The sequence below is a fragment of the Hemiscyllium ocellatum genome, chromosome 11 (genome assembly GCF_020745735.1).
Source record: "Hemiscyllium ocellatum isolate sHemOce1 chromosome 11, sHemOce1.pat.X.cur, whole genome shotgun sequence".
Lineage (NCBI taxonomy): Eukaryota > Metazoa > Chordata > Chondrichthyes > Orectolobiformes > Hemiscylliidae > Hemiscyllium > Hemiscyllium ocellatum.
In genome coordinates this window covers 67,034,357-67,061,584 of record NC_083411.1, presented here as the reverse complement: position 1 = coordinate 67,061,584, position 27,228 = coordinate 67,034,357, and the positions used below count along the sequence as shown (strand labels likewise).

At 44.6% G+C, this 27,228-nt stretch overlaps 1 protein-coding gene across 1 annotated transcript in view; it reads right to left on the bottom strand.

The window, feature by feature from the left end:
• LOC132820054 (sodium- and chloride-dependent neutral and basic amino acid transporter B(0+)-like) overlaps positions 1 to 27,228 on the bottom strand; it is a 129,297-nt gene that overhangs the window by 1,986 nt on the left and 100,083 nt on the right. The window contains exons 10-14 of the mRNA XM_060831973.1: positions 23,515 to 23,640; positions 11,674 to 11,792; positions 9,897 to 9,996; positions 3,875 to 3,984; positions 2,715 to 2,885 (exon numbers count right to left, since the gene is read on the bottom strand). Of these exons, the coding sequence (XP_060687956.1) occupies positions 2,715 to 2,885; positions 3,875 to 3,984; positions 9,897 to 9,996; positions 11,674 to 11,792; positions 23,515 to 23,640 (626 nt within the window). The remainder of the gene's footprint in view (positions 1 to 2,714; positions 2,886 to 3,874; positions 3,985 to 9,896; positions 9,997 to 11,673; positions 11,793 to 23,514; positions 23,641 to 27,228) is intronic.

Genomic DNA, 27,228 nt, shown 5'->3' with positions numbered 1-27,228 from the left:
GTATAGGATGAGGGGGATTGGTGGGTGCAAGAATGGGGAGGGTTGGTGGGTGTGATGTGAGGGGAGTTGGTGAGTGAGAGGGTGAGGGGGTTTGGTGGCTGTGAGAGTGTGGAGGATTGGTAGGTGTGATGTGAGGGGGGGTTGGTGGATATGACAGTGAGGAGGATAGGTGGGTATAATAGTGATGGGGATGGTGATGTGAGAGAGAGGGGTTTGCTGGGTTTGAGTGAGGGGTGTTGTGGGTACAAGTGTGAGGGGAATTGGTATTTGCGAGAGTGAGGGGAGTTGGTCAGTGTGAGAGTGGGAGGGGTTGTTGGGTGTGAGATTGAATGAGTTGGTGGGTGTGAGAGTGAGGTGGTTTGGTAGGTGTCAAAGTGATGGGTGTTGGTGGGTGTGAGAGTGAGGAGAGTTAGTGGGTGTGACAGTGAGGGGGGTTGGTAGGTTTGAGTGAAAGGGATGTTGATTGGTGCCAGACTGAGGCAGTTTGGTGGGTGTGAGAGTGAGCGGATTTGGTGGGTGTGATAGTGAGGTAGGTTGGTGGGTGTGTGAGCGAGGGATCTTGTTGGATGTGTGATGGGGATTAGTGCGTGTGAGAGTGAGGCAGTTTAGTGGATATGAGAGTGAGCGTGGTTGTTGGAAATGAGAGTGAGGAGGGTCGGTGAAAGTGAGAGTGAAGAGGCTTGGTGGGTGTGCATGTGAGCAGGGTTTGGTGAGTGTGAGTGTGAGGGGGTTGGTGGGCGTGAGTGCGTGGGGGTTAGCGAGTGTGAGAGTGACGGGGCTTAGTGGGTGTGAGAGTGAGGGGTGTTGTGCTTGAGAGTATGGGGATTGGTGGATATAAGACTGAAAGGGTTTGATGGGGTTGTGAGCGTGATGGGGTTTGGTGGGTGTGAAAGTGATGTGGGTCAGTCAGTGTAAATGTGAGTGCTTCAAGAGTGTGGTACTGGAAAAGCACAGCAAGTCAGGCAGCATCCGCAGAGCTGTAAGAGTTAGCGGAATTGTTGGCTATGACTGAGCGGTGTTGGTGGAAGTGAGAGTGAGGAAGATTGATGGGTGTGAGAGTGAGAGGTATTGGGTGTGAGAGTGAGGAGTGTTGGATGTGAGAATGAAGGGGATTGGTGGGTGTGAGTGATGGGGGTTGTTGCGTGTGAGAGTGAGGGGGTTTAGTGGGAATGAATGTGAGGGTGTTAGTGGGTATGAGAATGAGGGACATAGATGGATGTCAGTGATGCAGGCTGGTGCATGTGAGAGTGAGGGGGTTTGGTGGATGTGAGTAGGGTGTTTGGTAGGTGTGAGAGTGAGGGAGGTCAGTGGGTGTGAGATTGAGGTGGGTTGGTGGGTGTGAGGGGGATAGTGCATAGAGAGTGAGGAGGGTTGGTGGATGTGAATGTGTATGGGGTTGGTGGGTGTGGGAGTGAGGGGGCTTGGTGGTAATGAGTGTATGGAAGTTGGGGTGTGCACGTGTGTGAGCGCATGTGTATGTGTATGTGTGTGTGTGTTTGTGAGGAGATGGATGAATTTGAGGAGGGTAGGTGATTGTTAGTGTAAGGAGGTGGATGGGTGTGAGACAGTGTCGGGGTGGGTGAGTGTGAAAAGGTGGGTGAGTTTGAGGGTGAGGAGAGTGAATGAGTGTCAGGAGGTTGGTGGGTGTGAGTGTGGAGCGGATGGTGGGTGTGAGGAGGTGGGTGAGTATGAGTGTGATGAGTGCAAATAAGTGGGTGTCGTTGTTGGGTGTGTGAGAGTGAGGGGGTTTGGTGAGTGTGTGAATGGGGACCATGGTAGAATTATGTGTGTTGGGGAGGTTAGTGAGAGTGTAAGAGTATGCATAGCCTTTATGATGCACCTTGATGTGACCCAGCACTCTCAGATGAATTGAATTATTTCAGGCTTAGGCTGTGTCAGGCTAAGTGATTTGCTGCAGACTACATGAACATGTTTCCCTCCCCTGCCTCTTGTTCCTTCAGCATGTTGAGGATGCCAAGCCTACCTTAACACTTAAATGGCTGGTCCAGTTGGGTGCAAGTCAGACGTTTAGTTTGGTTGGGAAATCTGGAACCGGGTGGCTCAATATAAAAATAAGGGGGAAACGATGAGTTTTTTTTTAACTCAGAGGGTCTGGAATTTCTTCCCACAGAGTCAGTTTTCGAGTATGTTTAAATTAGAGATTGATAGATTTCTGATTACCTGTGGTGTACAGGATTGTGGGTGTAATGTGGATAAAAGGCTTTGAAGTGTCTGAGCATCCATGACCACATTAAATGGTGAAAAGCCTCGTGCTCTTCCTATGTTCCTAGTGGAAACTATCTTTCCGTGGTGCACTCCTCAAAAAAACATGGGCCCCCTGCTGAAGTGTGCAGCTATTCAACAGTACACTTAAGTGTGCACATTGGAGTACACATGTAACTCTCCTTTAGATTAGCAGGCAGCACGGTGTCTGTGTGCTATTTCCATCAAAAGGAACAGGCTTGGATGAATCACATCTGCTCAGCTCATTTTCAACTTGTCCAATTTTTCTCCCTGGAGTTTCTCATTGAAATAACAAATAAATACAGGTTAAATTCACTCCAACATAAAAATATTGGAGAATATCTGAAATAAAATCAACATAAACCTTAGAATAGTTGTCATTCACCTTCTCCACACTTCTACTGGTGATGCAATTTATATATTGGAAACTTATTCTTTCCTCTTTGAAATTTATTCAGGTGTATCCTTACCTGGTACAAGTTGGAGCCATCAGCTTGAATAATTTTTATTACAGCCACAATAGGGATCCAGATAACAATTATAATAATCAGACACCAGCCAAATACTATTACCCAGCCAGGATATCGAGTAGATTCGTACGTTGGTGGGACAAACGTCATTAGGGACCAGAAGAAGACCATCTGTTTAAAATGATTACATAAGTCAAGACCAAAAATACAGAACAAAATCTAATATCTCAAACATGAGTATCTTCAGTTTTGTTCACAGAAACATCGTGTGAAATTACATATCAGAAATTCAAGTAAAGCCTCTTCAGCAAACAAACATTATGTAAGGTGGTTTGTGGCGGATCACCTGAAAAACATCAACATCCGGCTGTGTTCTGGTGCTTTTCATGTCCTTTCTATCCATTTCTTTCCCTCTCTTACTCACAACAGCACTTTTCTTTCTCTGATATTTCTCCCATGGCACAATGTTTCCAAAACATCTTTATCTGTTTTTATTTGAGTTCAGGTGAGGGGTGTGGGGTAGATGATGTAATTATTTTTGGAAAGAGGCTTCTATAATCAGGATTTTCAGAAATTTTAAAGAATGTGTTCGATTTATATGTTTTTTTTATTATTTTACTGCCACATTTACTATTTTAAATACATTTAGTTTCCAATCACATTTAATCAGTAACTGTCCTGTAATGTTGTAAATTTTATTCTACAATATTAATTATTCATGCTCATTAGAATTTTAGTGATCAAGCAATATACCAACAATGAAGAACTGAATTGACAACAAAATGTACAGTACAAAAGCAGGCCATTTAACCCAACAGACCTTTTTACTAGTGTTTACACTCCATGTAAGTCTCCTCTCACTGGTTCTCCTTGCACTGTACATTTCTTTCTTCCTCATGTACTAACCTGATTCCTCTTGGCTATAGCTTTGCCACTTGCTTCAGCTCTTCCCAATAGAAAGTTCCACATTCCATTTGTTTCCCGAGCAAATTCCTTATTGGATTTATTAGGGACCATCTTAGATTTGTGCCTCCTCATTTTTGTCCCTCTCACAGAATGAGAATTTTTTCTCAGTGCAAACCTTTGCTTATTTCTAAACTACAACATCATTTTAATTAGTTGACAATAATCTATGCAGTAATAATATAACATCTCCTTACTGCTAATACAAATGGAGAGACAAATGACCAGCAGAGTTTCCACCACAGCCAGAAGAGCCAAGTCCTTTCCCCAATCATCATCTCAATGTCCTTGATGAACTTGTTTGTCCCTGTGAACAAGGAAGCAGAGAGACACCATCACTTGCTCTGTCCTGTCGTCAGGGCGGCTTGTTTACTGTTGAAGTTCATCTTGTACTGGGTGGCACTAATGAAAAGGTTAAACCAGAGAAGGGATCGCTCAGGATTTCAAACCAGGGGAGTAACTTGTTCCCTGTCACCAACTCAATTATCGTGAAAATAAAATGTTTGTATACATCCTGAAGAAGTCTATCTAAGAAAGGCTCATGGTTCTGATCTGTACTGAGATGGACAAACCCTGTTATCAGAATGGGGGAGCATCAAAGGGAGTTCTGTGCAGAGATAAAAGAATGGAAGGTGGATTTCAGGAGATCACAGGAAACATCATGAATACATAAGCTGTTCTGTTTTCCCACCTGCCTGGATGACTGGGGGGAACTGAATGAGTTCTGTAGTAAACAGCAATCGAGCTTGGAATGAAGATGTTTGAACAGGTTCCCCATCAGCAATTAACAGAAATATGCCAGCAGCAAAACTGACCTCAACAACAGCTAGCTGTAACCCAGTAATACAAGGTGTTCACATGTGGTTGGACAGATCTTTGACAATTAAAGAGGGTACACTTGCAAATGAAGATTTAAATCACAGGACTCTGGGTAATCCAAGATGGAGGATGGGGAAAAGATTAAGAATGTTAGAGCTGCTCCTTTTTCGAAGTGTTTTCAGTGTTGGAGCTGATTTCCTCACATTTTTGGAATTGTAATCACTGTTTTATAAGGTGTTGCATTGTTTTGGTATTTTGGAAAAAAAATGAAAACAACAGTACTTTATAAAAGGAGAAAGGGAGAGCAGATACTATGTGAGTAAACTTGCTTAGATGTCTGACCAGGCAGTAAACTTGCACTGCTGACTGCCTCTGTTGTTTAGCAACAAGTATCTTTGGACATCAGAGTTCCTTCTAAGAAAAATAAACAAACAGTGGAATTCACCTTGGAGAAAACTGTGTGGGAACTTCACAGCAGGGAAGCAGATAAGTGGAACTTTTTTAGTGTAACCTTACTTTTTTTGTAAATTTATAATAGTAGAGTGGCTGGTTTTTATCATATTTTAAATTGAGATTTGTCTCTTGATTGAACCTTAACAATAGGTACAAAGCGGAATGCTTTTAGTATAGTACAACTGTGCTATTTTCTGGGTCTGTAGATTATTAAAGTGTAAAGACGGCTTTTAGTAGAGTGATGTGCTCTTCCTGTCGGATGTGGGAGGTTAGGGAGGAGTTCAATGTTCCTGATGATTATATCTTTGGGAAGTTTGTTTGCTTGCAGATCCTATCAGATGACATGGATTGGTTGGGGTGGCAGTTAGAGGCAATGAGGAATTTATAGGGGCTAGCAGGTGCGACAGGTGGCAGACGCAGGAAGGGAGATAAACCTCAGATACAGTCAGACAGATGGGTTACCTCCAGGAAACATAGAAGAGGAAGGCAGGTAGTGCAGGAGTCTCCTGTGGCTATCCCCATCTCAAATAAATATGCTGTTCTGAAAATGTACTTGAAAAACATCACTAGTTACCTGATGAAGGAGCAGTGCTCTGAAAGCTTGTACAGGTAGGCAACACTTTATCTGAAATCCCAAAATCCAAAAAGCTCCAAAATCTGAAGGTTTTTTTGTGAAGATTTTATCTCATTAACAAGGTTGTTTGGCATGCAAACAGTTAACCCAACTCCACACGCACTCCGTGTGTGTCACTCAGATGTGACATGAGTGGGTATGGCCCAGCACTGACTGGCCTCAATTCTGTCTCAGGGCCCGTTTCTCATAGTGAGTCTGCTCTTCGGTAAGATTCTTTAAAATTTCACCATCAAACTGTCAATTATTCTCAAATCAAAAAATTTCAAATTACAAAAGCCAGCTGGACAGGAGCATTTCGGATAAAGGATTGTGCATCTTTACTTCCAAATAAATCTATTGGTCTATAACCTGGTGTGTAATTTTTAACTTTGAAAAATGTAGGGAGTGATGGACTCTCAGGGGAATGTAGCACTGACAGCCAGGTTTCTGGTACCAAGACTGGCTCTAATATAATGAGGGGTATGTCAGGTTTCAAGCAATTGATTGTGATAGGGGACTTTCTAGTCAGAGACAAAGGGAGACACTTCTGGTCCGACAGCGAGTTAGAATGGTATATTGCCAGTGTAGTGACAGAATCAAGGATATCTGGGAGAGGGTGCAGAATATTCTCAAAGGGGAGCGCGCCCAGCAGGAATAGTTTTACACATTGGAACTAATGTCATAGGGAGAGAAAAGAATGAGGTTCTGAGGAGAGAATATATAGCAAATTAGGCAGTAGGTTAAAAAGTAAGTCTAGATTACTCCCAGTGCTATGAGCTAGAGAGGGTAGGAATAGGAGGATAGAACAGATGAATGCCTGACTGATGAGCTGGTGCAGGAAGAAGGATTCAGATTTTTGAAATCTCTTCTGGGTAGAAATGACCTGTTTAAGAAGGCTGGATTACACCTGAATTGGATGGGGACTAATATGCTGGCAGGGAGATTTGCTGGAGCTGCTTCGGAGGATTTAAACGAGTAAAGATGGGTGGGGTTGGGGTAACAGGGAGATAGTGAAAAAAGGATCAATCTGAGACTGGTGCAGTTGAGAGAAGGTGCAAGTCAAAGAGTCAAGCCAGGCAGGAACAAAAAAGATGAAGTAGGACTGATAAATTAAACTGCATTTACTTCAATGCAAAATGCGTAACAAGGAAGGCAGATTAACTCAGGGCATGGTTGAGAACATGGGATTGGGATGTCATAGCAATTATAGAGACCTGCCTCAGGGATGGACAGAATTGGCCTTAATGTTCCAGGATACAAATGTTATAGGAAGGATAGAAATGGGGGTGGGGGGGTGAGAGAGGAGGGGGAATGGTGTTTTTGATAAGGGATAACATTATAGCTGTATTTAAGGAGGATATTTCTGGGAGTAAGTCCAGGGAAGTTATTTTGATGAAACTGAGAAATAAGAAAGGGATGATCACTTTATGGGGATTGTACTATAGCCAGTGGGAAATTGAGAAGCAAATATGTAAGGAGATCTTAATTATCTGTAAGAATAATACTGTGGTTATGGTAGGGGATTTTAACTTTCCAAACATAGACTAGGACTGCTATGGTGTTAAGGGCTTGGATGGAGAGGAAGTTGTTAAGAGTGCACAAGAAAATCTTTCTGATTCAGTATGAGAGTGTACCTAATACAGAAGGAGCAAAACTTGACCTACTCTTGGGAAATAAGGCAGGGCAGGTGACTGAGGTGTCGGTGGGGGAGCATTTTGGGGCCAGTGACCATAATTCTACTAGTTTTAAAATAGTGATGAAAAAGGATAGACCAAATCTAACAGTTGAAGTTCTAAATTGGAGGAAGGCAAATTTTGACAGTATTAGGCAAGAACTTTTGAAAGTTGATCAGGGGTGGATATTCACAGGTAAAGGGACAACTAAAAAATGGGAAGCTTTCAAAAACGAGAAAACGAGAGTTCAGAGACAGTATGTTCCTGTTAGGGTGAAGGGCAAGGCTGGTAGGGTATGCTGGATGACGAGGGAAAGTAAGGTTTTGGTAAAAAAAAAGCATATGTCAGGTATAGATAGCAGGGAGCGAGTGAATCCTGAGAAGATTAAAAAGGCAGGAGAAGCATACTTAAGAGGGAAACCAGGAGAGCAAAAAGGGGACATCTGATAGCTTTGCCAAATAGGATCATGGAGAATCCAAAGGATTTCTACAAATACATTAAGGACAAACAGGCCATTGTGGAGAGAATAGGGCCCCTCAAAGATCAGCTAAGCTACTTATATGTGGAACTGCAGGAGATGGACGAGATACTAAACAAGTTTCTTGCATCAACGTTTACTGTGGGGAAGGATATGGAAGTTACAGAACTTGGTGAAATAAATAGCGACATCTTGAAAAATGTCCACATTACAGAGGAAGAGGTGCTGGACACCTTAAAATGCATAAAGGTGGATGAATCCCCAGGACTTCCCCTGTGGGAAGCTAGGGAAGTGATTGCTGGATACCTTGTATCATCGATAGCCAAGGGAAGGTGCCAGAAGACTGAAGGTTGGTTACGATGGTGCCGCTATTGCACAGAGATGTTAAAGAAAATCCAGGGAACTATAGACCGATGAGCATAACATCAGTGGTGGGCAAATTGTTGGAGGGGATCCTGAGGGACGGGATTTACATGTATTTATAGAATCCCTACAGTGTGGAAACAGGCCACTTGGCCCAACAATTCCACACCAACCCTCCAAAGAGTAACCCACCCAGACCCATTCACCAACTCTGTCACTCTACATTTACCCCTGATTAATGCACCTAACCCATACTATGGGCAATTTAGTATGGACAACACATCTACTCAGCATATCTTTTGGATTGTGGGAGGAAACTGGAACACCCAGAGGAAACCCATGCAGACATGGGGAGAATATGCAAACTCCACACATGTGGTCTCTGAGGGTGGAATTGAACCCGGGTCCTTGGCACTGTGAGGCAGCAATGCTAACCACTGAGCCACTGTGCCACCCCTTTGGAAAGGCATGAATGATTAGGGATAATCAAAATGGTTTTGTGGGTGGGAAACTGTGTCTCACAAATTTGCTTGAGTTTTTCAAGACATAACAAAGAGGATTGATGAGGGCAGAGTGGTAGATGTAGTCGAGATGGACTTCACTAATGCATTCAACACGTTTCTGCCTGGTAGTTTGGTTAGCATGGTTAGATCACTTGGAAACCAGGGAAAGCTAGCTATTTTGATACCAAAGTGGTTGAACAGGTGTAGGGTTGCTTTCCAGACTGACCAGCGGTGTGCCATAAGGATCGGTACTGGGTCCACTGCTTTTTGTCATTTATATAAATGATTTGGATGTGAACATAGGAGGTACAGTTAGTAAGTTCGCAGATAACACCAAAATTGGAGGTGTAGTGGACAGTCAAGAAGGTTATCTCAGAGTACAAGGGAACATGGATCAGATGGGCTAATGGGTTGAGGAGTGGCAGATGGAGTTCAATTTAGATAAATGTGAGGTACTGCATTTTGGAAAGGCAAATCAAGGCAAGTTTCTAGGGAATGTTTCTGAACAAAAAGACCTTGAAGTGCAGGTATGTAGTGCCTTGAAAATAGAGTTGCATGTAGGCAGATAGTGAAGAAGGTGTTTGGTATGCATGCCGCTATTTGTCAGTGCATTGAGTATAGGGGTTGGGAGGTAATGTTTTGGCTGTACAGAATTTGTTTAGTCCATTCTTGGAATATTGCATTAAATTCTAGTCTCTCTCTGTCGGAAAGATGTGAAACTTGAACAGGCTGAGAAAAGAGTTACAAGGTTATTGCCAAGATTGGAGGTTTTAAGCTATAGGGAGTTGCTGAATAGGCTGGGGCTATTTTCCCTGGAGCATCGGAGGCTGAGGGGTAACTTTGAAGAGGTTTATAAAATCATGAGTAGCGTGGATAGGGTGAATAGACGAGGCCTTTTCCACAGGGTAGGGGAGTCCAAAACTAGAGAGCATAGGTTTAGTGTGAGCAGGGAAAGATTCAAAAGGAACCAAAGGGACAACTTCTTCACACAGAGGATAGTGTGTATATGGAATGAGCTGCCAGAAATGTGGTGGAGGCTTGCACAATTGCAGCATTTAAAAGGCATCTGGATGCGTCTATGAATAGGAGGGGTTTAGAGGGATATGGACCAAGTGCTGGCAAATGGGAACAGATTAATACAGGAAATCTGTTCAGCATGGATGAGTTGGACCAAAGGGTCTGGTTCCATGCTGTACAACTCTAACTCTGTGACATCATTCAATTAATTTGTCTTATGTTTTCTGAAGAGACATGAAGATACATGCAAGTAATTCTAACTGCAACATTTTGTGTTGTTTCAGTTCTTTCTCAACTTACCATAAATAGCAACTATACCGAAGAGTTCCTGCAGTGCTGTTAAAATGAGGACCCATCCAATACTGAAATAATCAATTATATTCAGCCAGTAAATTCCAGCCTGAAATTACAATGAAACATGAGTTCTTCAGAAAACCACAGCAGTCTCCTGCACAAAACAGGTGCTTCCTGTGACATAAACGTTGTGTGCTTCTATTCAGGTACAATCTGATCTTGGCCAAGATCTCAGGTTGAAAATGTATTGCTGGAAAAGCGCAGCAGGTCAGGCACATCCAAGGAACAGGAGAATCGACATTTTGGACATGAGCCCTTCTTCATGAATTCCTGAAGAAGGACTCATACCTGAAACATTGATTTTCCTGCTCCTTGGATGCTGCCTGACCTGCTGCGCTTTTCCAGCAACACATTTTCAGCTCTGTTCTCCAGCATCTGCAGTCCTCACTTTCTCCTACAAGATCTCAGGTTCTATATTTAGTAACAGGAGATGGGACAGAGTCACTCAGTCCCACAGCATCATTGTAGGCATCCTTGCAAGAGGATTTGCAGTAAGGTTAAAATCAACTAGTCAAAAGTGAGGACTGCAGATGCTGGAAACCAGAGTTTAGATCAGAGTGGTGCTGGAAAAGCACAGCAGGTCAGGCAGCCTCCGAGGAGCAGGAAAATTGACGTTTTGGGCAAAAGCCCTTCATCAGGAATACAGGCAGGGAGTCTCCGGAGTGGAGAGATAAATGGGGGGGGGGGGGGGGGGGAATTGATGGGGGTGTCCTGGAGATGTTCCCAGAAGCGCTCTGCGAGAACGAGTCCAGTATCCCCAATGTAGAGGAGACCGCATCGGGAGCAACAGATACAATAAATGACACTGGTGGATGTGCAGGTAAAACTTTGATGGATATAGAAGGCTCCTTTGGGGCATTGGATGGAGGTGAGGGAGGTGGTGTGGGCGCAGGTTTTGCAATTCCTGCAGTGGCAGGGGAGGGTGCTAGGACGGGAGGTTGGGTTGTAGTGGGGCATGGACCTGACCAGGTAGTCACGGAGGGAACGATTTTTGCTGAAAGCGGAAAGGGGTGGGGAGGGAAATATATCTCTGGTGGTGGAATCCGTTTGGAGGTGGCGGAAATGTCGACGGATAATGAGGTTAATGTGAAGGTTGGTAGGTTGGAAAGTGAGGACCAGGGGATTTCTGTCCTTGTTATGGTTGGAGGGGTGGAGTTTGAGGGCGGAGGTGTGGGACGTGGATGAGATACGTTGGAGGGCATCTTCAACCACGTGAGAAGGGAAATTTCCATCTCTAAAGAAGGAGGCCATCTGGTGTGTTCTGTGGTGCAACTGGTCCTCCTGGGAGCAGATACGGCGGAGGCGGAGGAATTGGGAGTACGGGATAGCATTTTTGCAGGATGTAGGATGGGAAGAGGTGTAATCCAGGTAGCTGTGGGAGTCGGTGGGTTTGTAAAAAATGTCAGTGTCAAAGTCGGTCGTCATTAATGGAGATGGAGAGGTCCAGGAAGGAGAGGGAGGTGTCAGAGATGGTCCAGGTGAGTTTAAGGTTTGGGTGGAACGTATTGGTGAAGTTGATGAACTGCTCAACCTCCTCGTGGGAGCACGAAGTGGCACCAATGCAGTCATCAATAGAGCAACATTGCACATTATCATACAAATGGTAAAATAACTGCTATCAAAATCACAGTCTTTCTTTATTTATAAATAATTTGAAGCTTTAACTTCTTAGCTACAACAAGCAATATACAAAAACTCAGAACAAATTATAAGAGCAATTTACCTGTGTTACACTCACAAGGCCAAACAAATAAAACAATATGCAAAGGCCAATTGTCAGAGCAACGCGCTTTGATCGTAGGTATTCCGGAAACCTGTCCAGCAGAATTGTTATGACATTTTCTGGGAAAATGAAAATTGTTATCTGCGATCAGTAATTAATTAAAAAAAACTTACACAGGTACTAAAACTGAGCAGACTAGAGGGGCAGATGGAGACATGTTCCATTTTACCATGAGTCTGCTCTCTCAGTTATTGGAGAGACTCTCAGGCTGTCAATCTTTTACAGCATCCAAACCTGAATGTTACTACATTTATGGTTAAACCTATTTGCATCAAAAGTAGAGGTGTTTTATGATACAGAGACTGTTTTTCTGAGATCAACTGAGATTTGGACAGGAAGAGGCAACGTGGATTTAGTCCAACATGGTTACATCTTGTTTAATCAACCTATTTACATATTTTTGAATCGACCGACATGAATGCAATTTATGTGGATTTCCAGAAGCATTTGTCTGTGTTTCTCTTAGGTCTCACTTGGCCTTATCAGTATCTCTTTGTAATACATAGGAATTTAGTTAAGAGTTAGGAAGGAGAGAGTCTGGGATAATGGGTTTTTACTCCAATTGATAGGAAAAAACAAAGTTTCCAAGACAAATCCATACATATCTGAGATTTCCACAATATTTATCATGATTTAGATGAAAGAATGGAAAATGGTATATCATGTTTGTTGTTGAAAAGTTGGTTGTTAGTGAGTCTTGGACTGATTGTTGAGTCAGTAGTTAGTTCAGACAGTAAGTAGTGCATTACACATTAAGGAACTGTGACAAAGACATGATCAACTTTTTTGGTAACATGTTTTCTGACAGATATTTTTAATCAACATGTTCAGAGATGTGCTGGCGCCCAAGGCTTCTGGCTCAGATATAGGTGTGCTATCACTGTGTCAGAAGTGCAATCTGTACAAACACTCATATATATAATCACTATGTGAGTTACTATTCACATGCTCATGGCCAATGTATTCTTTCAACCTTAATGTGACATTTTCTCACTCATTGTGATATTTGTTTTCTTTCACATGTTGTTTTACATATACCATCACTGCCTCTCAAGTCCCTGACAACTGCCTTCTAGTCACACACAAAAATTCAGTCATCTTTCTCTGAATTCCCGCCTCATGCTTGCATGGCCTTTGCTGAGTTTAGGAGAAAGTGAGGATGCTGGAGATCAGAGTCGAAAAGTGTGGCACTGGAAAAGCACAGCCGGTCAGGCAGCATTCGAGGAGCAGGAGAGTCGACCTTTTTGGACATAAGCCCTTCATCAGGAATGTGGGGGTGGGGAAAGGGACTGAGAGATAAATAGGATGTTGGAGTAAGTATGGGGCTGGGGGAGGTAGCTGGGAAGACGGTAGATAGATGTAGGTGGGGGTGATGGTGATAGGTTGGATGGGAGGGTGGAGTGGATAGGCGGGAAGTAAGATAGACAGGTAGGGCAGTTCAAGAAGGCAGTGCCAAGTTGGAGCGTTAGATTTGGGACGAGGTGGGGGAGAGGGGAAATGAGGAAACTGATGCTGTGTGGTTGGAGGGTCCAAAGGTGGAAGATGAAGCATTCTTCCTCCAGGCGTCGGATGGCTAGAATCTGGCGGTGGAGGTGGCCCAGAACTTGCATGTCCTTTGTGGAGTAGGAGGGGGAGTTGAAGTGGTCAGCCATAGGGCAGTGGGGCTGTTTGGTGCAGGTGTCCCAGAGATGTTCCCTGAAATATTCCGCGAGTTGGCGTCCTGTTTCACCAATGTTGAGGAGACCACATCGAGATCAGAGGACACAGTAGATGACATGTGTGAAAATGCAGAAAAATTTCTGCCAGATGTGGAAGGATCCTTTAGGGCCTTGGATGGAGGTGAGTTGGGAGGTGTGGGTGCAGGTTTTACACCTCTTGCGGTGGCAAGATAAGATGGTGGCAGTGGAGGGTGGCTTGGTGGGAGGCATGGACCTGATGAGGGAGCCACGGAGGGAATAGTTTCAACTGAATGCTAATAGGGGTAGAGAGGGAAATATATCTTTGGTGGTTAGGTCTGATTGCAGGTGGCAGAAGTGGCGGAGGATATCGAACTGTATCTGGAGATTAGTAGGGTGGAAGGTGAAGAGTGGGATGAGGGTTGGTGGTGGTGGTGGGGGGTTCTATCTCTGTTGTGATTAGAGGGGTGGAGTTCAATGGTGGAGGTGCAGCAAGTGGAGGAGATGCGTTGGAGAGCACTGTTGATCACATGGGAGGGGAAACTGCGGTCCTTGAAGTAGGAGTCCATCTGGGATGTCTTGAAGTGGAATTGCTTCTCCTGGGAGCAGATACAGTGAAGAAATTGAGTGTAAGGGATAGTATTTTTACAGGAGGTGGGGTGGAAGGAGGTGTCGTTCAGGTAGCTGTGGGACTTGGTGGGTTTGAAATAGTTGTCGTGTGTTCAATCAGTTGCCGGAGATGGAGACAAGAGAGGTCCAGGAAGGAGAGGGAGGTGTCCGAGCTGGTGCAGGTGAACCTGCAGGTCAGGGCGGGAGGTGTTTGTGAAGTTGATGAACTGTTCAACCACCTCGTGGGAGCACAAGGTGGTGCCGATACAGTCATTAATGTAGTGGAGGAAAAGGTGGGGAATGGTGCCAGTGTAACTGCAGAAGATAGACTGTTCCAAATATCTGACAAAGACGCAGGCATAGCTGGGGCCCATGCAGGTGCCCGTGGCTACCCCTTGGTCTGAAGGAAGTGGGAGAATTTGAAGGAGAAGTTGTTGAGGGTGAGAACCAGTTCAGCTAATCGAATGAGTGTTGGTGGAGGGGTATTGGTTGGATTGGTGAGAGAGGATGAAACGGAGGGCTTGGATGCCTTTGCCATGGTGGATGGACATGTAAAGGGACTGTATTTCCTGGACCAAAGGGACCTACTCAGCCTACTTCAAACCTATGGACTCCCACAGCCACCTGGACTACACTTCCTCCCACTGCGTTCTCCTGTAAAAACACTATCCCTTTCTCCCAATTCCTTCACATCTGCCAGAAAGAATAATGCCACTCCAGGACATCCCAGATGGCTTCCTATTTTTAGGACCACAATTTCCCCTCCCATATGATCAAAAATGTCCTCCAGCTCATCTCCTTCAATTTCCGCACCTCCGCCCTTGAACCCCACCCCTTCAACAGCAGCAAAGATAGAACCCTCCTGGTCCTCACTTTTCACCCCCGCAATCTCCAAATAAAATGTATTATGCTCTGTCATTTCCGCCACCTACAATCAGACTACACGAACAGAGACATATTTCCCTTCCCACCCCTATCTGAGTTCTGCAGAGACCATTCCCTCCGTGTCTCCCTCATTAGGTCCATGGCCCCCACCAACCCACCCTCCACTCCTGGCACATTCCATTGCCACTGCAAAAGGTGTAAAACCTGCAGCCACACCACCCCCTCACCTCTGTCTAAGGCTCTAAAGGATCCTTCCACATCTGGCAGAGATTTTTCTGCACTTACCCACACGTCATCTAGACTATCCGCTGCTGTCAATGTGGTCTCCTCTACACTGGAGAGACAGGACGCCAACTCGGGGAACGTTTCAGGGAACATCTCTGGGATACACGCACTAAACAACCCCACTGCCCTGTGGCTGACTACTTCAAATCCCCCTCCACCCAACCAAGGACATGCAAGTCCTCAGCCTCCTCTATCACCAAATCCAAGCCACCTGAAGCCTGGAGGAAGAACACCTCATTTTCTGCCTTAGGACCCTCCAACCACACGGCATCAATGTTGGTATCACCAGTTTCCTCATCTCCCCTTCCCCCACATCATTCCAGATCCAACCCTTCAACTCAGCACCACCCTAAACTTGTCCTACCTATCCAACTTCCTTCCCACCTATCTGCTCCACTCTCCCCTCTGAACTATTATCACCCTCACCTGCATCTACCTATCACCTTCCCAGCTACCTTCCCCGCAGCCCTACCCCCACCCCACCCTCCTATTTATCTCTCAGCCCCCTTCTCCCACCCCCACATTCCTGACGATTGGCTTATGCCTGAAACGTCGATCCTCCTGCTCCTCAGATGCTGCCTGACCGGCTGTGCTTTTCCAATGCCACACTTTTCACTACATTGAGTTTAGTAGCATTTGGTTCTTTCTGAATTTCCAGCTCAAGATCTAGATCAATCAAATGTGTCCAACAAATAAAAATAAGATCCCTCCTATTTTTATCTATAGCAGCTTCCACAGTATGTACTAAAAAAGATCTCTGTTGATTGTCAACTACTCCTTTCTTACCCTAGTCTTGAACTCACACCTTCTCCCCTTTCATCAATTTGAGATGCTCAATGTTATGGTGATTCCGAACATAGTTAGACAGCTCCTTTTGATTAGACTTTTCTTTTTCTCGAATTCTTTGATAATCTTGAACTTTGGGTACTGGACACAATATTTTGTACAGAACAGGGGCGTGTTTGGAGTTTTCTACCCATTGTTTTGAATATTCAGGAGACCGTGGGCAGCATGGTGGCACAGTGGTTAGCACTGCTGCCTCACAGCGCCTGAGACCCGGGTTCAATTCCCGACTCAGGCGACTGACTGTGTGGAGTTTGCACGTTCTCCCCGTGTCTGCGTGGGTTTCCTCCGGGTGCTCCGGTTTCCTCCCACAGTCCAAAAGATGTGCGGGTCAGGTGAATTGGCCATGCTAAATTGCCCGTAGTGTTAGGTAAGGGGTAAATGTAGGGGTATGGGTGGGTTGCGCTTCGGTGGGTTGGTGTGGACTTGTTGGGCCGAAAGGTCTGTTTCCACACTGTAAGTAATCTAATCTAATCTAAAAATAAATGAATTGCCTTCCTTTCCTCACATCCATAGAACATTACCAGCCTTGGGTGACTGTGCGTGTGGAGTTTGCACATTTTCCCCGTGTTTGCATGGGTTTGCTGCAGTTTACAAAGATTTGCACGTTAGGTGAATTGGCCTTTCTAAATGGCCCACAGTGTTCAGGGATGTATAGGTTAGGTGCATGAGTGTGGTGAATGGGTCTGGTTGGGATACTCTTCGGAGGGTCGGTGTAGACTTGTTGGGTCAAAAGACCTGTTTCCACACAAGTAGGGATTCTAATTACAGTTCAGCACAGGCTCTTCAGCCCTCGATGTTGCGCCGACCTGTGAAACCAATTTGAAGCCTATATAACTGAGACAATTCCATTTTCATCCATATGTTTATCCAATGACCACTTAAATGCCTGTAAATTTGGCGAGTCTATGACTGTTGCAGGCAGTGCCTTCCAAGCTCCTACTAATCTCTGAGTAAAGAAACTACTTCTGACATCTGGCCTATATCTATTACCCCTAAATTTAAAACTATGTCCCCACGTGCTAGCCATCTCCATCTGAAGAAAAAGGCTCTCACTGTCTATCTAATCCTCTGATCATTTTTTATGTCTCAAATAAGTCACCTCTCAACCTTCTTCTCTCCAATGAAAACAGCCTTAAGTCCCTCAGCCTTTCCTTATAAGTCCTTCCCTCCATACCTGGCAACATTCCAGTAAATCTCCTCTGCACTCTTTCCCAGGCTTCTATGTCCTTTCTATAATGTGGTGACCAAAACTGTAACAATACTCCGAGTGCGGCTGCACCAGAGTTTTGTATAGTTGCAACATGGCCTCATGGTTCCGAAACTCAATCCCTCTACCTATAAAAGCTAAAACACCATACGCCTACTTAACAACCTGAGTGGCAACTTTCAGGCATCTACGTACATGGACACTGAGATCTCTCTGCTCATCCACACTACCAAGAATTTTACCATTAGCCCAGTACTCTGCATTCCTGTTGCTCCTTCTAAAGTGAATCACCTCACACTTTTCTGCACTAAACTCTATTTGCCACCTCTCAGCCCAGCTTTGCAGCTTACCTATGTCCCTTGTGACCTGCAACTTCATTCAGCACTATCCACAACTCCACCAACTTTGGTGTAATCCGCAAATTTACTAATCCATCCTTCTATGTCCTCATCCAGGTCATTTATAAAAAATGACAAACAGCAGTGGACCTAAAAAAGATCCTTGCGGTACACCACTAGTAACTGAACGCCAGGATGAACATTTCCCGTCAAGCACTACCCTCTGTTTTCTTCAGCTAGCCAATTTCTAATCCAAACCACTAAATCACCCTCAATCCCATGCCTCTTTTTTCCGCAATAGCCTATCATGGGAAATCTTATCAAACATTCGACTGAAATCCATATACACTACATCAACTTCTTTACCCTCATCTACCTGTTCGGTCACCTTTTCAAAGAGTTCAATCAGGTTTGTGAGGCACAACCTACCCTTCACAAAACCATGTTGACGATCCCAAATCAAATTATTCCTCTCTAGATGATTATAAATACTCTCTCTTATAATCCTTTCCAACACTTGACCAACAACAGAAGTAAGGCTCTCTGGTCTATAATTAGCAGAGTTGTCTCTACTCCCCGTCTTGAACAAGGGGATAACATTTGCTATCCTCAGTCTTCTGGCACTATTCCAGACAATGACAACATAAAGATCAATGCCAAAGGCTCTGCAATCTCCTCCCTGGCTCCCCAGAGAATCCTAGGATACGTTCCATCCAGCCCAGGGGACTTACCTATTTTCACACGTTCCAGAATTGCTAACACCTCCTTCTTGCGAACGTCAGTCCCAACTAGTCTAGTAGCCTGTGCCTTAGTATTCTCTTTGACAACATTGTCTTTTTCCGGTGTGAATACTGATGAAAAATATTCATTGAGCATCTCTCCTATCTCCTAGGAATCCACACACAACTTCCCACTCCTCTCCTTGATTGGCCCTAATCTTATTCTGAAAATGTGTTGCTGGAAAAGCGCAGCAGGTCAGGCAGCATCCAAGGAACAGGAGAATCAATGTTTCGGGCATGAGCCCTTCTTTAGGAATCTGATTCCTGAAGAAGGGCTCATGCCCGAAATGTTGATTCTCCTGTTCCTTTGATGCTGCCAGACCTGCTGCGCTTTTCCAGCAACATATTTTCAGCTCTGATCTCCAGCATCTGCAGTCCTCACTTTCTCCTAATCTTATTCTAGTCATTCTTTTATTCCTGTAAAAAGTGAGGTCTGCAGATGCTGGAGATCAGAGCTGAAAATGTGTTGCTGGTTAAAGCACAGCAGGTCAGGCAGCATCCAAGGAACAGGAAATTCGATGTTTCGGGCCGGAGCCCTTCATCAGGAATGAGGAGAGGGTGCCAGGCAGGCTAAGATAAAAGGTAGGGAGGAGGGACTTGGGGGAGGGGCGATGGAGATGTGATAGGTGGAAGGAGGTCAAGGTGAGAGTGATAGGCCGGAGTGGGGTGAGGGCGGAGAGGTCAGGAAGAGGATTGCAGGTTAGGAGGGCGGTGCTGAATTCAAGGGAATCGACTGAGACAAGGTGGGGGGAGGGGAAATGAGGAAACTGGAGAAATCTGAGTTCATCCCTTGTGGTTGGAGGGTTCCCAGGCGGAAGATGAGGCGCTCTTCCTCCAACCGTCGTGTTGTTCCTCTGGCGATGGAGGAGTCCAAGGACCTGCATGTCTTCGGTGGAGTGGGAGGGAGAGATAAAGTGTTGAGCCACGGGGTGGTTGGGTTGGTTAGTCCGGGCGTCCCAGAGGTGTTCCCTGAAGCGTTCTGCAAGTAGGCGGCCTGTCTCCCCAATATAGAGGAGGCCACATCGGGTGCAGCGGATGCAATAGATGATGTGTGTGGAGGTGCAGGTGAATTTGTGGCGCATATGGAAGGATCCCTTGGGGCCTTGGAGAGAAGTAAGGGAGGAGGTGTGGGCGCAAGTTTTGCATTTCCTGCAGTTGCAGGGGAAGGTGCCGGGAGTGGAGGTTGGGTTGGTGGGGGGTGCGGACCTGATGAGGGAGTCACGAAGGGAGTGGTCTTTGCGGAACGCTGATAGGGGATATTCCTGACGTACCTATAGAAAGCTTTAGGGCTTTCCTTGATCCTGTCCGCCAATAACTTCTCATGCCCTTTCCTTGCTCTTCTTAGCTCTCTTTTTAGGTCTTTCCTGGCTAATCAAGTGACTTAACTGAGCCTTCACATCTCATCTGAACATAAGCCTTCTTCTTCCTCTTGACAAGAGATTCAACTTCTTTAGTAAACTATGGCTCCCTTGATCGACCACGTTCTCCCTCCCAAGATAAAACTGACACATTATAGTATGGAAGGAGGTAAAGATTGTTGGAAAAATTACAACACTTCAATAAGGAATAATGAGCTCCAGTTCAATGTTTTTTGAGATCTTGACAGGTGAGTTCAGTATATCAGTTGCCAAAATCTAATTGTGCTCCTGAATGTAGCTTTTGGAGGAGGCTCTCATGCTTTTAACACATTTCTTGGTTAATAGTCTGTTCCTTCAAGTCAGTCAACTCAGTTTAGTTCCTTGAAATAGTTGCTGTTCACGTATTCTATGTCAAGAGATCATTGTCTTTTGCTAATAACCATAACAAGATATTTCATCTACAACTTGTAAGGATTCTCATAATGGTGTAAACAAATAGGAAATGAGGACCATTTCACACTTCCTGGATGTCTGAGTAACTGCTGCGAGTCTTTATTGAGGAAGTGACTTCCAGGTATGTGTGTTTATCCCACTTGCTTTTGAAATTTCAGAGTGTTCTGTGGCCTTTGGCCAATAGGCTCATGAATGGAGTTCAAAGTATCCAATAAGGCCAGGCCAACCCCTTCACTATTGTCATGCCAGGGAGGTATAAACACCCTCAGGCACTGGTTGGAAATCAAGGTGCCAGAAAGTCTGATCGAAATGTCTTCAATACAGATTCTTCAGACTAGTCACAGCTGGTTCCCTCTGAACCTTTGTGACCTCCTTGACCTTGGTTTCCACTGTTTTCTGTAGCTGACAGCTGCTGGTTGCTGTTTAATTTAGTTTGGCCAATTTTCTGTCAGGTCAGATTTTTTACAAAGTGTTTGAAGTAGTCATTGGCAAATTGTGGACTCTTATCAAAGGTAATTGAACTCTCAAAGACTTTGGAATCATTTAGAAATGGTAAACAGGATGCAATTCTAGAATTCTTGGAGCTCCTAAGCTTTTGTGATGCAGGATAACTGTCTGAGCAATGAGGCCACATGCTGCTCTTCCCAACATTGCTGGGTTAGCTATCTCCCAGTTTTTTGCAATTTCCATGGAATTGTGCCAGCTTCTCCATGAAAGAGGATGGCACGGGGTAATCAGCAGGAGGTTTCCTTACCCTAGTTTAACCTGAAGCCATAGACTTCATGAGGTTTGGATTCAATGTTGAAAACTCCCAGGGGACTCCCTATGGACTCGGTACTACTATACCATCATCTCTGCTGGGTCGGTCCTGCCGGAAGGACAGGACATATCCAGGGATGGTGATGGTGGTGTCTGGGATATTATCAGTAAGGTATGATTTTGTAAGTATGACAATGTCAGGTCGTTAATTAACTAGTCTGTGGGACAGCTCTCTCAATTTTGGCACTAGCCCCCCAAAATGGTTGTGAGGAGGACTTTGCAGGGTCAACAGGGCTGTTTCTGCCATTGTCTTTTCTGGTGCCTACATTGATGCCAGTGGTCTGTCAGGTTTCATTAATACAATTGAGTGGCCTGCTAGGCCATTTCAGAGGGCAGTTGAGAGTCAACCACATTGCTGTGGGTCTGGAGTCACATGTATGTCAGACCAAGTGAGGGACTGCAGATTTCCTTCCCTAAAGGACATTATTGAACCAGAAGGGTTTTTTCAACAATTAACAATGGATTCACAGACATCAATAGATTCTTAATTTCATATTTTGTTTAATGAACTGAAATTCCACCACTGTCGAGGGCCTGATTCAAACCTGGGTTTCCAGAAAATTGGTGAGATTCTGTCTTCATAGCTTAACAATAATACCATTGGGCCATTGCTTCCCCACAAATTTTGAAAGGATGGGGTGACAGTGCCACAAAGGTGTTGGGTCTCCTGCTTATCATCATTTATATAAGTGATTTGGATGTGAACATAGGACGTGCGTTAGTATGTTTGCAGATAACACCAAAATTGGAGGTGTAGTGGACAGCGAAGAATGTTACCTCAGAATACAATGGGACCTTGATCAGATGGGCCAATGGGCCGAGGAGTGGCAGATGGACTTTAATTTAGATAAATGTGAGGTGCTGCATTTTGGAAAGGCAAGTCAGGGCAGGACTTATACACGTAATGGTAAGGTGTTGCTGAACAAAGAAACCTTGAAGTGCAGGTTCACAGTTCCTTGAAAGTGGAGTCACAGGTAAGCTTGCCCTTATTTGTCAGTGCGTTGAGTATAAGATATGCGAGGTCATGCTGCTGCTGTACAGAACACTGATTCGGCACTTTTGCAATATTGTTTGATTGTGGTCCCCCTATTATAGGAAGGACGTTGTGAAACTTGAAAGGGTTCAGAAAAGATTTAAATGGATGTTGCCAGGGTTGGAGGATTTGAGCTACAGGGAGAAGCAGAGTAGGCTGGGGCTATTATCCCTGGAACATTGGAGGCTGAGGGCTGACCTTATAGAAGTCTATTAAAATCAGGGGGGGCATGGATAGGGTTAATATCTAAGGTCTTTTCCTCAGGGTGAGGGAGTCCAACACTAGAGGGAATATGTGTAAAGGTAAGAGGGGAAAAATTTAAAATGGACATAAGGGGCAACATTTTCACACAAAGAGTGGTGTGTGAAGGAATGAGCTGCCAGTGGAGGTGGTGGAGGCTGGTACAATTACAACATTTAAAAGGCATATGGATGGGTATATGAATAGGAAGAGTTTACAGGAAGATGGGCCAAATGCTGGCAAACGGGACTAGATTAATTTAGGATATCTGGTCAGCATCAACGGGTTGGACTGAAGGGTCTGTTTTCATGCCGTACATCTCTATGACTTCCTTTGAATCACAACTGAATATAGCCTTTAGCTCAATAAAACACAGCCTAAGTCTCCATTAAGATATGTGCTGAGAATTAATATGGAAACATATTGAATATTCATTATCATATCAAGACTAGTTTATTCTCTATAATCTTAATTATTGCAAAATCTTCCACGATCTTAATTTTATTAGATTAGATTAGATTACTTACAGTGTGGAAACAGGCCCTTCGGCCCAACAAGTTCACACCGACCCGCCGAAGCGCAACCCACCCATACCCCTACATTTACCCCTTACCTAACACTACGGGCAATTTAGCATGGCCAATTCACCTGACCAGCACATCTTTGGACTGTGGGAGGAAACCGGAGCACCCGGAGGAAACCCATGCAGACACGGGGAGAACGTGCAAACTCCACACAGTCAGTCGCCTGAGTTGGGAATTGAACCCGGGTCTCAGGCGCTGTGAGACAGCAGTGCTAACCACTGTGTCACCGTGCCGCCCATGATATTTTGAAGAATATCATGTGGTAATTGTAATAGGCAAGGCTAGCATTTACTGCCCATCTCTAATTGTCCTTTGAAGGCTTACCAGGTCGATCAGTGGACCTTTCAACGTTAACAATGTTGCTATGGAACTGGAATTAAGTAAGGTAAGGAAGGCAGATTTCCTTCACTAAAGGACACGAGTGAACTTGGTAAGTTATAATGACATTTCAATGATAGTTGCATGAACAACTTTACAGACTCGCTATCAATTTCAGATTTGTTGCCAGGAATTGAATTTAAATTTTACCACTGACAAGTAATGGAATTTGAACAGTGTTCCAAGAGCATTAGCCTGGTTTTGTGCAGTATTACCAATGCGTAAACTGTGCCTGAAGTATTTATAACACATTCCTTTACAAAGGGACTGGTTAAGTAATGTCATGCTTACCTAAATCTGCAAACTGACCGTCAATTCCCAGCATGAACATCATGAGGAAAAACAAAATGGACCAAAACGGTGCCCATGGCAACTGTGAAACAACCTCTGGATAGACAATGAAAACCAAATCGAAATCTAAATAATGGCACAATTGAAATTGTAAAATTAGTGTTGCTGAAGGGAGACAATGAAGATTCCTCATTATTACAATAACAATGCGCCTGTGACCCAGTCTTAGGAAGGTGACCAGTTTAACATTATCCCATTAACCAATAGACAATAGGTGCAGGAGTAGGCTATTCTGCCCTTCGAGCCTGCACCACCATTCAATATGATCATGGCTGATCATCCTTAATCAGTATCCTGTTCCTGCCTTATCTCCATAACCCTTGACTCCATTATCCTTGAGAGCTCTATCCAACTCTTTCTTAAATGAATCCAGAGATTGGGCCTCCACTGCCCTCTGGGGCAGAGCATTCCACACAGCCACCACTCTCTGGGTGAAGAAGCTTCTTCTCTTCTCTGTCTAAATGGTCTACCCCGTATTTTTAAACTGTGTCCTCTGGTTCGGCACTCACCATCCTGGGGCATTCTTACATCATAGAATCCCTACAGTGTCGAAGCAGGCTATTCAGCCCATTGAGTCTGCACTGACCCACCAAACAGCTTTGCACCCAGAACCACCCACTATGCTATCCCTGTAACCCTGCATTTCCCATGGCTAATCAACCTAATCTGCACTTCCCTGGACATTATGGGAGCAACCCGAAGCCAGAAAATACAATAAGCTGACCTAATGGTCAATCTCATAAACAGCAAACCTGCTAAGGCCCAAATGACCAATCCGGGACAGGGTGGTAGATCTTGGAAGAGTACTACTTAGAGCTGCAAAGCTAAAAGCAGTTGCACAATTCCCCATTCTCACAACACAACAGGAAATTACGAGGTTCTTGGTATTGAGTGGGCCCTACTGAAATATCCTACCAAAATTTTAGTGCAGTATTTGTTTTAAACAGTATAACAACAAGCATGCAAAGCATTTAACGTAGCCATCGATGTGAATGACATTGGAATGGGGGTTGCTGCCCTTCAGGAAGATCAATCCAGTTTTGTGAGACCAATCAGGTACGAGAAGAGGTCCTTTCTAAATTAGCCTTGTTCTGACCAATTAAGGGGATGTGAGCAGTTCAGTGTATCCTGACTGGGGTCATCGCATAATGGGAAACCTTGCCTTTGATTTGGCCACAAGAATTTCAATAACGACAATGCCATTAAATGTCGAGAGGTGAGGGTTAGATTCTCTCATGTTTGACATGGTTATTGTTCGACACATGAGAGGTGTGAAAGTTACTTTGTTTTTAGCAGCTCAGGTTTGCATATTGTCCAGGTTTCACTGTATATGGCCACAGAGTGCTTCAGCATCTGATGAGATTCAAATGATGCTGAAGAAAGCGTGACTATCAGTGAACATCCCCACCTTTAACCTTCCAGATGGAGAGAAGGTGATTGATGAAGTAGCTGAAGATAATCGGGTTCAGGGCATTACCCTCAGAAATTCCTGCAGCTAAGCCCTGAGTCTTAGAACAAAGAACAAAGAAAATTTACAGCCCAGGAACAGGCCCTTTGGCCCTCCAAGCCTGAGCCGATCCAAATGTACCGTCTAAACCTGTCGGTCAATTCCTAAGCATTTGTAGCCCTCTGCTTCCCACCTACTCATTCATCTGTCCAGACGCATCTTAAATGAATCTACCATGCCTGCCTCTACCACGTCTGCTGGTAACGTGTTCCAAACGCCCACCACCCACTGTGAAGTACTTGCCATGTGTATCCCCCTTAAACTTTCTACCCTCACCTTGAAAGCATGACCTCTCGTTATTGAATCCTTCACCCTGGGAAAAAGCTTGTCTCTATTCACCCTGTCTATACCCTTCATGATTTTGTAAACCTTGATCAGGTCCCCCCTCAATCTCTTTTTTTCTAATGAAAATAAACCTAACCTACTCCACCTCTCTTCATAGCTAGCACCTTCCATACCAGGCAACATCCTTGTGAACCTTCTCTGCACCCTCTCCAATGCGTCCACATCCTTTTGATAATGTGGCGACCAGAACTGTACACAGTATTCTAAATGCCGCCGAACCAATGTCTTGTACAATGACTTGCCAGCTCTTATACTCAATACCCCGTTCAATGAAAGCAAGCATACTATATGCCTTCTTGACCACACTATCCACCTGTGCAGCAACCTTCAGGGTACAATGGACCTGTACTCCCAGATCTCTCTGCCCTTCAACTTTTCCCAAGGCTCTTCCATTCATTGTATAATTCGCTCTAGAGTTAGACTTGCCCATATGCATCAACTCACATTTGTCTGGATTGAAAGCCATCTGCCACTTTTCCGCCCAACTCCCCAGTCTATCTATATCCTCCTGTATTTTTTGACAGTCTCTTATGCTTTCTGCTACTCCACCAATCTTTGTGTCATCTGCAAACTTGCTGATCATACCAACAGTGCCCTTTTTTGGATCATGTATGTATATTACAAACAACAGTGGCCCCAATACTGATCCCTGTGGAACACCACTGGTCACCTTTCTCCATTTCGAGAAACTCCCTTCAGCTACTACTCTCTGTCTCCTGTTGCTCAACCAGTTCTTTATCCACCTAGCTAGAACACCCTGCACACACTTTCTCCATTAGTCTACCATGGAGAACCTTATCAAACTCCTTACTAAAGTCCATGTATATGACATCAACAGCCCTTCCTTCGTCTAACAACTTGGTCACTTCCTCGAAGAACTCTATCAAGTTGGTAAGGTACGATCTTCCCTGCACAAAACCATGTTGCCCATCACCGATAAGCTTATTCCTTTCCAAATATAAATAGATCCTATCTCTCAGTACCCTCTCCAGCAACATCCCCACCACCGACGTCAGGCTCACTGGTCTGTAGTTACCCGGAATATCCCTATGACCCTTCTTGTACATAGGGACAACATGAGCAACCTTCCAGTCCTTCGGCACCTCACCTGTATTTAAGGATGCCACAAAGATATCTGTCAGGGCCCCAGCTATTTCCTCTCTCGCCTCCCTCTGCAACCTGGGATAGATCCCATCTGGTCCTGGAGATTTGTCCACCTTAATAACCTCGAGCATACCCAACATATCTTCCCTACTTATGCCAACGTGATCCAGACTAATCAAACTTCTATCTCTAATCTCAAGATTCATCATCTTCCTCTCCTCGGTGAACACTGATGCAAAGTAATCATTCAGAATCTCACCCATTCTGTCAGGTTCGACACACAACCTTCCTTCATTATCCTTCAGTGGACCAATCCTTTGCTTCTTATATAAGAAAAAGGTCTTTTGGGATTTTCCTTAATTCTGCTTGCTAAAGCTATTTCATGACCCCTTTTAGCCCATTTGATACCTTGTTTAAGACTTATCCTACTCTTCCGATATTCCTCCAGGGCTCGTACTGTTCTTAGCTGCCTAGACCTTATGTATGCTTCCCTTTTCCTCTTGGCTAGTCGTACAATTTCTTCTGTCATCCACGGTTCACGAATCTTGCACTTCCTATCCTTTGCCTTCAACGGGGCATGCCTATCCTGCACTATCTTTAACCTATCTTTGAAAGCCTCCCACATCTCAAATGTGGACTTCCCTTCAAATAGCTGTGTCCAGTCCACATTTCCCAACTCCTTCCTAATTTTGATATAA